General features: G+C 35.8%; 1 protein-coding gene across 1 annotated transcript; it reads left to right on the forward strand.

Moving 5' to 3' along the window:
* LOC108754836 lies at positions 1–3304 on the forward strand. Its single transcript, XM_018497459.1, has 3 exons — positions 1–223; positions 892–1286; positions 1638–3304. The coding sequence occupies exons 2-3, from the start codon at positions 895–897 to the stop codon at positions 2332–2334; spliced, it is 1089 nt and encodes a 362-aa protein (XP_018352961.1). The 5' UTR covers positions 1–223; positions 892–894; the 3' UTR covers positions 2335–3304.
* The last annotated feature ends 10300 nt before the right edge of the window (positions 3305–13604 follow it).

Genomic DNA, 13604 nt, shown 5'->3' on the forward strand with positions numbered 1-13604 from the left:
AAAACGTGGAAGCAGTTCTCTATCATGGAGCGGAACATTTTATCAGATAAAGTCGCGCTATCGGTCTCGGCAGATAAGGGAACGGTGACAGACTGACGATGACACACGGTGCCCGTGCTTTCGGAAGTGTACGTGTCGCTCCGGCTATTTTTTTCCCCGTTCCCCATCGCACGTGTAATTCTTGCCTCTGTTTTCCATCTCGTGTGGAAAATAGCTAAATAAAGTAAGTAGTATCTTTACCGTTAGTCAAAATTCAACGGTCTAAGAAAAGTCGTCGAATTACATTTGCATAATAAATATTAGCATATGGTACGAAAATATGATATAAAAATATATACGATAAAAATAACTTAATAAAAAGAGTTAATGATCTCTCTATAATTTTTAAGATTCTTTACAATTAAATATTTGAAATAAACTTTTGTAAAAATCGTCGATCACAACGTGTACGTGGATATCAGTTGAATGTCGGAGAATCGGTAATGTTTTTCCCGTGAATTGTTATCAGGTACAAAATTCAAAGCGCACTTGATTAAATAATCACAGGTGATATCTCTGAACGAGCACACTAGCGCCGCGCATTCGTCCTAATCCTGTTTGCACTTTAGCCGTAACCCTCGTTCGCCTCTCTTAAGTCCTCCATTATTCTATATTGAATTGCACATAAATCTTCATAGCAAAAGAGCAACTTGGCTTGCGCTTCTACGCGAGTGAAAGGGCACGGAGTAATTTCTCTTCATCTTCTCGCGGTAGAAGCAGAGCTAGCGGCCGGTTTTTCTTTGGCTTTGCTTGTACTCAGCTGAGAAGTAGATTCGTCTCAATCTCGGTCCGAAAGACCCATAAGACAGACAATCGAAGGACTACAGCACTAAATAACCGCCTCCTCGATAGGTCATGGATACTCTGTATCCGAATCTCTACGAGCGCTTCAAGACCGAGGGCCTCTGTCCCATTTGCTTCATGGAGATGGAACTGATGCCTAGATACTCGTGCATTAACGGGCACACCGTATGCCACCGTTGCAAACCTTATTATTACAACTGCTTCACGTGCGCGGCACCGTTGGATGTGGAGATTCTGTCGTCACAGAAAGACACATCCCAGCCATCGCGTTGTTACGATTATAATCCTAGCGCGCCGTCGATGAACGATTTTCTGGACTACGAGCGAAGAGTTTGGCAACCGTTCGTGCCTTCTGAAAATCAGCGTCTCGAATCCTGCACGTATTCTTATCTAGGATGCTGGGTGAAAATACCGGAGCAGCTGCGAGTGCTTCATGAGTCGAGGTGAAAATAAAAGCTTTGTTCTTATGATCGTTATCAATTTGTTATCTTCAATTGTCGCATTTTGCATGAATTGCACCTATTTTTATAGCTCTATAGATATTAACAAGAGTAGCGCAAACGTCTTTAACTTAATCTAGATTATAAATCAATCATATTAAGGAATCACTGAACGCTCATTGGATGATAAATTAGATCTAAAATGATGACTTGAAAAGGGAAGAGCCAATAGCGAAATGTGTTTATCGGTAATCAAAAGATTCCGCTATTCTTGTTAATATCTAGAGCTCTGGTTTATTTCTAACAAGTTGGATTTGCTGGGTTAATGCTGAGAAATTAAAATCATAATTTTAGGTGCCAATTTCGACCGTACTTGGAGGAGAAACACATGCCAACCGATCTTCATCACGATCATGAGGATTTGGTAGATTGTTCGTACTCCGCAGCAGGATGCAAGGTACGAACAGTGCCTTGGAGACGCAGCATTCATGAGCAGTATTGCATCTATAAGATCAAGGACATGTTTCAAACCGTAAACAATTTGAGCGATGATTTTGCGTCTGCGACAATCGCCGATAACGATTACGGAGGCGATCCTGAAGAATTGGTGCAGTGCAAATTTAAGCAGTATGGTTGCATGGTGAATATTCCGAGGAGGCGAAAGTACATACACGAGCAGAAATGCAACTACAAGAGCCATGCAGGAAACGTATTTCAGAATACGAACAATATGAGCGACGGCTTCACATCCTCGACGATCGCCGATGACAATTATGGCGGCGATCCCGAAGAATTGGTGCAGTGCAAGTTTAAGCAGTATGGTTGCATGGTGAATATTCCGAGGAGGCGAAAGTACATGCACGAACAGAAATGCAATTACAAGAGCCATCAAGGAAACTTGGACAGATTCGATTATTCCGCGCAACCAGAATTAGACCCTGACGAGCAAGTAGAATGCAGGTGGTCCGAATATGGCTGCCGAGTCAGACCGAAACGTTATCGTAAACTAGTTCACGAGGATAAATGTAATTACAGGAAGGAATTGCCATGAATGCAGCGTTATATTTAAGCTATAATCTTAAGATACTCTCATAAGTACAACTATAATTTTTTTGTCTATCATTAATTGTACCGAACTAAACTAATAATATTCAGCAAATTAGTGTAATTTTCGCGACACGCTAATATTTATCAGAGCGAGATTACAAAATATCTTTTTCTGAATTGTGATTTGTCTTTCGAGAGATATTGATCAACATGCTCTATCATTCTCAATCTCTGAATTGCATAACACAAAGACGTAGAAACTGATTGTTTCCTTTCATAATTGTTGAATTAAATGGAATGCTAGTTGGAAACGCGTACATTCCTCCCTTCTGTAGCGCTGAACAAGTAACTGAAGTGTCGATACCAATACGAACAGAGTCGACAATTCTATTAATAGGTAACAAGCTGTGAGTTGAGCTCGTCAAGATAACAACAATTAGCAAACAACAAAGTGAATCTGATCATCGACGGCGCCGAGATGCGGGGTGGTGATTTTGCAGAATGCATTAACGGCGATTTCCAGGAACCCGCAGGGATAATACAGAAGAGGATTATTTACTCTGTTCGCTACTCTCCGTTCCCGCGCGAGATAGCGAGACTTCCGCCTGTCGTTCCGGGGATCATCTTGAGCATGATCGTCCGGAATGAGGGAGTGATGGCGTGGCTGGGATATCCAACACCTGCAGGCTAATGGTGGGTTTCCCTATACGCCTACGACCGCATCACCATCGCTCGACGAAACGACACTTACACGTTTATAACATCCCATTTATAACGTCGGCATGGACAAAGGATGGCGCGCAATTCTGTCTCGATGCGCGATTATAGATGGTATCCTGATGTCTCGAAGTCAATAAAATGTATCAATATCAAAGACAAATTGCGCAATTTTATCCATTTTATTTATAGTCGTTTTATTCGTATAATAGTTAACCTTTCGGTATCATTCTATATATATATCATATTATCACATATTTACCACACTAGTATTATAAAAAGTATTGCATAAAAATGAACGTATTGTAACAATTTTTTTTTCAATACATAAAACGTTAAACACAAGAAGTCTCACAATAATAAGTAAATGTAGTTTTATTAATAAAAGTTATAGCATATAGCAGAGTAAAAGTAAACTCGGATACGTCACATTAAGAGTGGCTCCGAAGAGTTAAAAGAAAATTATATAATTTTCGTTACAGATATTTGTAACATTTGAACGATTTTGAATGAGCGTCCTTTGTGAAAAATTATCGTCAAGTTTAGAAAAAAAATAATTTACGTTAGATTATTACTTTTACATTTATGGAAAATCATATTGAAAAATCAACGACACTCTGTGGAAACGGAAACGAAGGTTGAAATATATTTCTTGCGCCATGAAAATCTGAGACGGTCCCATGGGTGAAGTACGCCTTCGTTTCTACTAAATAAATATCGAACGGATCGTGTCGCGAAGAAACTCTTGTCCGTATACAATGCGAGCCTGTCATCTCGTTTGGTCAGAACTTTAACGTTCGACACTGCTCCGACGGACAAAGGGACTGTTTTACATGGTAAAGACCAAGAAGGACCTCTGACCAGCGAATGCCTTAAAGAGGATACCACACCAGACCTAGGTTTATAATCGTACAAAAAGAGAATGCCATTTCAAATTATGCTCAGAAACAATCGGGGTGATTCTTATTCAAGACAATGCCTAACCCCACGATAGCTACCCTTTACCTTCTCTAATTGCATTTCGGATTATTCGCTGATTTTTAATTAAACAATTTACAAAGAGATTGCACACTTTAAAGACGATACTTTATTGTAACTGATTTTGTTTTGAAACATCTGCTACTTCTGATTCATGCACATAAATTTATTTCGCGCGATTGTATATTATAAAAAATTTAAATTTGTTTCATGCGTGTTCGGCTTTGCTTCGTCGTTTCTTAGAACGTAAATACTTTCGCGTGCGATCTCATATTTTTTTCATAACAAATAAAAACAATTGAGAAAACATATTAAATTTATAATGAAAAAAGTCCGCTTTCTACTCAAATAAATCAGAAAATCGTGACACCGCATTAATATACATATTTGTTATTTCTATGTAAAACAGCGACGCAAAAGGAAAAGTTGATAATGGATAAGGGGCGATTATCAGATGAAAGTTAATAGCCTTTTCTCCTCATTAAAACCTCTCTCGCATAAATTAATAAGCCGATCGGCGTTAGATGATATAAAATAAGACGGCACCTCGTCACCGTGTATTTAAGAAGCTAGCTGGAATAAATGCAGACACGACAAGTTAAAACCGGCTGCTTCGTGGGATTGAGTGAAGGGATGAAAGGAGAAGATGCGAGTAAATTGCACCCCTGAGGACGAGCCTGACGAGTGGCGCGAAAGACGCAACAAGCCAGAAGTCAGCCAACTTTAATTAAGACAACGTTGCAGACTAGATGTAGGCACGAAACTTTATATAAGAACTCAGACCTGTAACATTTTTTCAGCTATAAGTTTTTAGGATAATAATATTAGGAATATTTAGGAATAAAACGATAGGGATATAACACATTTCGTTGTACATTCTAAAAATTTAACAATTTATTTTTTAATTTGTTACATAGTTTTATTGTAGTTTGAAATCAAATTTTTCTGAAAGAAAAGAAAGAATTAAAAAAATTATTGCCATTCGATTTTTAATATTAAACACTTTTGTTTTAATATTAAATATCAATTCTCAGATTGCAAGCCTCTTCAAGAAAAAGAGAAAAAGAGAATCAGGTCAGTCGATTTAAAATTTAATAAAGAATAAAATTTTATTACTATATTTGCCACGCTCTTAGCTTAATTTTCAACAAATCTTTTGAACTGCGCAACTTAAAAGCTAATGGTCTTTCAATGTTTTTGTTGAATAAAAATTAATTTCAAATTAATTAAAAAATTTCTAGATAAACGATAATTCGGTAGATCTAAAGTACCTCTTATGTTACAAACTAAATATCGAACTTTTATGCAATTGTATATTTTTTTAAAAAGAAGATTATGAAGTAAAACCAAAATTGAAATTTGTCTTATTGGAAAATATTGTAAAAATTATGTGATATCAAGAGAGTATCCGCTCTCTCTCTCTCTCTCTCTCTCTCTCTCTCTCTCTCTCTCTCTCTCTCTCTCTCCCCCCCTCTCTCTCTCTCTCTTTCTAACAAGATGTATTTTTCTCGAGATGTGTCTCGATCTGCAGCACGGTTATAGATCATCGCGTGTATGCTCGTAAAACATCGATAGCGCAGGGGATTTGGGAAGATCGTGTTCCCACGTAAATACCTCACGCCCAAAAATGACGGCGTTCGTATCTTTCGACTGCCGCCTGCGTATCGCATGGCACGCGAGCTCCATAATTCACGTTGGCGTTGCACGCCGACCGCGTGGGAGAGCCGACCGATCGTATCTCAATTTCGTCAGGATATAACTACCGGGACGTCAATGTAACGAACAAATCCGTGTAACCGTTTCTGATCGGAGCATCTGATCGCGCGGCACGTACGCGATTATCATCCGAGCGAACTCGAGAAATAAAGATTTGCGATGAGTAAATATCCATTAGACGGAAATCCAGTGTGGGAATCGTAGCGTATCAGACTACAAGCGCAAGGAAGAGGATTAATTTCTAATTAATCCTCTGAAGCTGAAATTTGTAATACAGTCAAGGATGCTGGGTCTGTAAAACTCATTTAATTTATGTTAATTAAAAGACAGTAATTTCAAGAAATTACAATGACAAAAAATTCGTATAAAAAGAATAAATACTAATTGTAAATGTATTTTAATAAGAATAATCTAAATTTATAGATGTAACATCCAGAATATTGTTTGGCATTTTTGACAAAGAAATTAATACTGAAGTGAGTCCGATAAATCTACCGTTAGTTCTGAAGAATTAATAAACTAAATTAAAAAATTGTTATATATTATATTATACTTTTGAAGAGAACGTCAAGATAATGGAAGTCAAATGATTTTCCTGTTAATATAATGATAAATTAATCGCTAATAAACTTGAATAGTGCCGATTTCTTAGAAAATCGAAAAGCGTTCAAATTTTACACATTCAACTCGTAAAATTTTTTTCGTTAAAATAATATAAAAGATTATTAAAAAATAATATTAATATCTACTTCATGATTTGCAAGGCAATCTTCATGCTTGTATTCATTAAGAGTAATTACTATCATATAGACAACAACTTTTTAGAAAAGCAGTCATTAATAAGCAGAAACGATCACAAGAGAAACTTTCCAGTACTTGTCGACTAATAATTAACGCTATGATATTTTATATTTCGAGGCACGTCCGTGGAACAAACGATTTCTGTGTTCGGTGGCGACAAACTTTTTCCCGCGGTATTAAAATTCTTAATACAACCCTTTTGCGCTAGAATGGGGATGAATGCGAGAGTACATTCATGACGGTGGAAAGACAGGCCGAAGAGGAAGAGGTACGTCTCGAGGAAAAAGCGAATTTAATGAAACGAGAAAAACCCCGGTGAAGGTGTATTTGTAATGCAAATATCTGACTCTCGGAGGGACGGAAAAATGAAAGCGTCGAAACAGACGGGAACGAAATCGAGCGTCCCATCGCTCTCGCTAATCCGATTTCGAATTCTTCGTCGTTTCGCCCACTCACTCGCTCGGTCGAATCACGTTCTCCGACGCTGAGCAATCTTAGTAAAAAAAATCCTAATTTTCCCCTCCTTAATTACCTCGGAGATTCGACAAAATCTTAGAAACCGCAATACAGAAATCGCGATTATCGACAATTCAGCAAAATTTTAGAAACTGCAATACAGAAATGTTCAATTATCTAAAAATCACACACGGAGAAAAATGTATTATACGCTAGAATTCTAGTAAACTTTATGAAATTATCAAATTCTATAGGGATATTATACGTACCTACTTATGCAAAATTTTCTTTACATTTTTGGTAAATGAAATTGTCGTATGATAATCATTTTTACTTTATCGATAAAAATTTTTTTAGCATTGACAAAATTTATTTTACTGCGCAGTAAAGAATATATACGTATAAAAGTTTTGAGAATTGTTTGTGCTTGTCAATCTTGAAAATAGTACGATTTACTTTACTGTAAGTATACTTTACTTTACTGAAAGTATGATTTATCTTAATATAAGATAATAGTCACTTGAAATGACGCACTATAATTATAATGTACTTTTTATCTTTAAATCTCTATTTTTAGGCAAATAAAATTTATCACAAATTCAGTAAAAATAGCCAGAATAGTTTCACTAGTCTTAGGTATCCGTCTATCAATTATTTTTCTCCGTGCAGTTCTAACGTTGCCAAACGATCCTATCTCGTTAGCCACGCATATTAGTGTCATTTTTACGCGATTAAAATCAGACTGTTTGATATTTCAATATGGAACGACATTTGCGAAAGCGGAGTGGAAGATTGGTGTTGGAAGAATCGAAGGAATCGTTATTTACTGAAAGTCGACTATTGTCCCTTTTCGACGGACGCATTGTCGAATTAAGAGCTTTTGTCGCAGAGAACGCCTGGGGCGTGCATCGCGCTCGTCCGCGCATCTCTGTTCATTTCGTGACATTCCATCCGCTTCTCTTTCTCCATGGTTTTGACGTGCTTCTCCCTTTCTGCCGGTCGCGCCAAATGAAAGCACTTTTCCGCCGAATAGACAAAATAAATCGAGTCGCGCATGACAATGCCGATAATTTCGCAACAATACGCACTCGCCCATCGTCGGGCGCATGCACGAATAAATACCCACTCGCAGGAAACGCGCGCGAAAAACGAGACATCAGTAGGGTTGAAATACCCGACGCGTTTCTTTTCCAAACAGCGTAACGGTTGAACGTCAGGGTGAATCAGCGTGAGATAATACGTGCCGAAATGGCCTTCTCGCTTGCCATCGGTGTACTTTTTGCGAGACTTCAAAAAAGAGATTGTCCTCTAATGGAAGCTTATTTTACGTCAAACAAATAAAAACATCATAAATAAATAGCACAATCGTACGTCAGTATTATTACTGTAAATATTTTAACGCTTTTTTTATCACACACGCTCAGAATAAATCTGAGAAGTATGCATCAGTCAAAAAATCGATCACTAAAAAGTACTAAAAAGCAGCATTAAAAAGTAGGACGTAAAGGACAGTTTTGCTGAAGTATCTAACAATGTAGCTGGACACAAATCTGAAAATATTGTAATTTTGTTGGATGATTAAAATAATTATGTAAAACATTCTAATTAATTACTAGTAGAATATCAAAAGATTTTGCAACATTGTTCATCATGCTTGAAATTTCTGCGTACACTGTTAGATAAAAGAAGTAGGTAATAATATCCTAATTCTTTGAATTAAATAATTAATGTGATTGGTTAAAAACTGAATACTGATTAAGAATAAGGTCCACTACAAATGCTTCGAAGTATTTTTTGATTGGTCAGTAAATTGTAAACGTAAATTATTTTTTTCTTTGATAGCCCTAATGATATCGATGCCATATTGCTCTGTCATGATAACAGAAAAATAACTGAAAAGTAACTGAAAAGTGTGTTACTTTTTTAGTAACTATAACTGTGTAACGAGTTAATTTTTAGTCTCAATAACTTGGAACTGTAACTAGCTACTTTTAAAAGAAAAAAAAACTGTAACTAATTATTTTTACAAAGTAACTTTTCCAAACCTGGGTAATAGCAATATAGCAGTAGCGATCTATAGAAATGATTAAAAATAACTCAAATTATAGGTATAATTTGACATTATAAATTTAACAAAGTGTAGCTAAATTTCTAAATACATTTTTAGATAATTCAGCAAAATCGTTTTTCCCGTATAAAAAAACTTTACTAATTACGGTATTTGTTTACAAAAGCAAAAAAGAATAAGGCTAACCAAGCAGAAAGGGCGATATGGCACGATGATTTATCAGAGATAATTAAAGGGCCGAACGTCACTACCGGCTGTGTGTCGATGACCAACGACCGATGCGTGAGGTTCGTATTAATAGGCTATTTTAATATCCACCCACCTATTCTAATCCCAGAAAATCCACCGAACAAATGCGCGAAGTTTTATCAGCGGTACCATGCAAAATTAATCGCTAAGTGCAAGCAAATCTGATTTAAAAAATACGTAAAGCTGTACGTCAGCTTTTAGCAATTTGCATTGTTCTTTTCCTTTCACCGGAACACATCGGGATTATAATAAACTTTTAATGATAATCGTCCCCATGATAGAATTGCGGAAATGAAACCTCTTACTTCTCCATTTCAGCTTCACCGCGAAATCGCTCACACATATATGTAACCGTCCCCATAAGAACACTCGAAATCTATCTTGTTGCAGACAAACAAGCACGTAAGAACCCTTCGCGATGGGTTCTTTTGAGTTCTAAAGTATCGGAAGAAGTTAGATATGGTTACGATGATGCAGAAAAAAGGAACTTTTTAATGGCATACCCAGGTGTTAGGATCCCTATCGACGTTAAGCTGTACCTAAAGCTTGGTCTTTCAGCGCGGCACCCTCCTGTATGGGCTAAACAGCCTTCCTTATTTCCCCGGTAAGTACTCATCCTCTTGGCTGCAATCTCCTTTTCTTAATTGCAATAAAGGGAGTATAGCACTGAAGTAAAAACTTATCGTCCTAATGAAACGTTTCTTACTTATATAATGTAAAATTGTTCGTTCGATCGTCGTTATTATCTAATATTTGCAATACTTAAATATAAAACTGAATACATACTTCGTGTTATTTCTTTACTTAATTGACTAATGTTAAAATCATTCGACTTCTTCAGTTTACCTTTTCTATTGCATATTTTTTAAAGCAGTAATATATATTACATATAAATCTATCATATTCTATATAGCAAGCTATATGTAAAATTACTGACATGAAAATAAAATATTTTGAATTATATTAAAATAATGTTATCACATATTAAAAAAATATTTGATAAAGATAATATAAATACATGTGAGAATTAACGTTCTACATTAATGTTACATATATCACGTCAGATTTTCAAATATTGTTGCGGCGTCCGATCAACGTTTTTACTTTCGAAAGTGATAACCACGAAACGATCTCTATATTTCTATCTTTATCGCCTGTCAATCTAACGAGTCATTTCATCCAAGTTCTATTTGAGATCTCCTTTACTACCCTCGAAATCCCCGGGAGCTACTATCACCGGTGGTAAAATCCCGCGCCTCGATATCCACTTCTGGACTGCAGGAAAAATGGGAAGCGCGTGAGAGGTGCGTGGCTGTGCAACATTGAGAGATAATATACGAGCTCGGTGCGGTTCTGTGCTCACGAACTTGATGTAGAGACCTCTTTTGAAAAGTGGCTGTCCTTGTTGGTACCACCAGCAGTTTTCGCCATGATTTACAGGTGAGCGCGACGTCAGGCGCTCCGGTGTGGTGCGGCGGTGCTCAGTCAGTCTGACTCAGGGATTACCTTACTACGTACAGTAGAAAAGGAAACGTTGGATACAACGAATACCCATTAATTACGTCGAACTCATTTCCAACGTTTAAAACGCGAAAAACAAATGCGTGCTGTTACACTCTACAAGAAACAAGAAGAAATTAACTTTGTATATAAATAAAACATTTTTCATAAATATATATTTAAATGAAGTAATAAAAATAATTGATACAAAAAAGATATGTTAAATTACTATATATATATAAATATTTTAAAAAGTATTACTATTTACCAAATAAAAATTTAACCAATAAAATTGACGTTAATTTTGTTTTGGTATATAGTGATAATTTTAAGGCTTATTTTAATGCAGAACGTAATTATCATTTCTCAATTAGAATAAACCGAGACAAATCAGATCAATATAAATTTCAAGACAATTAGTCGACAGTCATCGTTAAATTTGTTAGTTTTTTCAAACGAGCTGTTTTACAAGTACTTGTATGGTATTATTTATTTCCGCGCGCTTCTCTTTTCATCGGAAACAATAGTTCTGTATAACAGTTCTGTATTGTGTGATTCTGTGTCAGTCGACGATACAAGCGCGAAGATAAACGCACGAAAAAATTTTGTTTCTCATATAGAATCATAATTTTAAAGAATCACGAATTTTGTAATTTTATAACAAAAAGAAAATTAATTCTTATATATATATTGAAATTTATACAAATTATAAAGATTTTTAGGGTGCATCCAGATTATCGAGCTGAAACTCGAGCCGCGAACATTTCGGTAAATATGTATTTGTTTTTGTCGAGCTGCGGCATGAAAGTTAACCGAAATGTTCGCAGTTCGAGGTTTGGCTTGAATTTCGGCTCGATAGTCTGGATGCACTTTAAAAATCTTTATAATTTTGAACATGTAAGAATTAACGTTCTTTTTTATTACAAAGTTGCAAAATTTGTGATTTTTTGGAATTATGATTTTATATGATTTTATATTTTATAGTATTATATTATGATTTTATTTTATAGTGTATGGTTTGCTATATCAGTCTAGTAAACTGATGATGCGCTTCAATTTCCGAGCGAATTGGATAATTCCTTCATGGAACAAATGGTTTCGTTGATGTATTTAAAAATTTAGCTAGATGCAGATCTGAAAATAATTTTGTTAGACCATCAAAATAATTATGTAGAACACTCAAAATGGTTGCTAAAAATGTCAAAACTTTTTGTAATATTGTTCAGCATGCTTAAGATTCCTACGTAATTATTTCGATATCAATAACATTATTTTCAAATCTGTATCTAAATTTTTAAATACTTTAACAAAACTATTCTTCCCATGCATTTCTTGATTTTTCGTTGTGTAATAAAAATATTATATATATGTTTATATATCATTTTATTATATTATATAAAACCCAAATCACAGTTGTAAAGCTTAAGGACTTATAAGCTTAATAACAAAATTATTGATTATATTTTGACTAATAAAGAGATATTGATCTGATTCAGCTCTACCCTATTCTGAATAGTAAAGTAGAATCACGTTTCTATCCGCTAAATTCACACCCTGAAATTGTGACGTTATCCTCGCGTGAGGAGGCGCAAGGTCGGATGATATTTCCGCCTGCGGTTTCACCCTTGCATCCCTCTGTCTGTCGAGAGCGTTGCAGATAAAACGCTTTGAATTTCAAGATGCGACAACGTCGTCCGTCACGGCGGGAGATCCGTTCTGTCCAGCCGCAAGTTGGTGGCGAGTTGAACAGTAGCCGCGCGTTCGGACGACCTCCGGAGAGTCCATCTACGTTGGTAATTCGCCGACGGTTTCCGTCGTTTCATCCGGGGCTCCGAAACTTTCGGGGCTCGAGAACTTTGGCAATGGCGACGTACATATGTATCGGACATACATATGTATGAGGAGAGGGATATACGTACACGAATCCCACAATTCTGTTGAATCGGAATCTTTCGGGAGAATTCTTTGTTGCAGGCCTTCAGCCTTTTATGGATCGTCCCGGCATTACAAACGAACAGAAGACAAAAGAAAGATCCTACTGTCGAATCCTACACGAATTCTTTTTTATCGAATTCGCAGAGCTTTATTGAGTTTTAACATGATCACGTTAGAGCGGGATAGAGTAGTTCGTAAACTGGTTTTCCGCGGATTGATACCGATACCCTTAAATTCGCCATGAAAACGAATCGAAGCCAGGCACACCTGTGTCGCAGCAGCTCCATAAGAAACAATCTGCGATCTCAATGAATGTCTTTAACTATCATTTAAATTAAATATTTTCTTAATTTAATTAAATCAAATAATTGTGAGTTATTATTTTAATCAAATAAGCAAGGAAAGGATACGATCATGGTTAAATCTCGCTACCTAAGATATTTTTATACAGTTTTATTAGAATTGCGTTTTATTCAACAGTAAGCGGCAATATTTATGTACTGGAAGATGTATTTAAAATTTATATATATTTTAGGTATCAAGATAACCTCGACCGTATTGGCCTTTTCCTTACTCATTTGATTTGTTTGACACAGAAAAAAAAATTTAGTTGAATTAACTAAAATTTTGATGAAAAATTAATGATCCCGAATTCTAGTTAAATCTACAAGATCTCTAGTTAATCTAGTTGTAATAACCAACATTTACTTATTAGTATATTTAATAAAAAAATCTAGACTTAACCAAAATTCTGAATCACTCATTTTTCGGTTAATTCAACCAAACATTTTTTTTCCGTGTATAGCTTTATTAACTTATTATTAATTATTATTATTATTTTATTTAAATAAAAG

Source organism: Trachymyrmex septentrionalis, unplaced genomic scaffold (assembly GCF_001594115.1).
Source record: "Trachymyrmex septentrionalis isolate Tsep2-gDNA-1 unplaced genomic scaffold, Tsep1.0 scaffold81, whole genome shotgun sequence".
NCBI lineage: Eukaryota > Metazoa > Arthropoda > Insecta > Hymenoptera > Formicidae > Trachymyrmex > Trachymyrmex septentrionalis.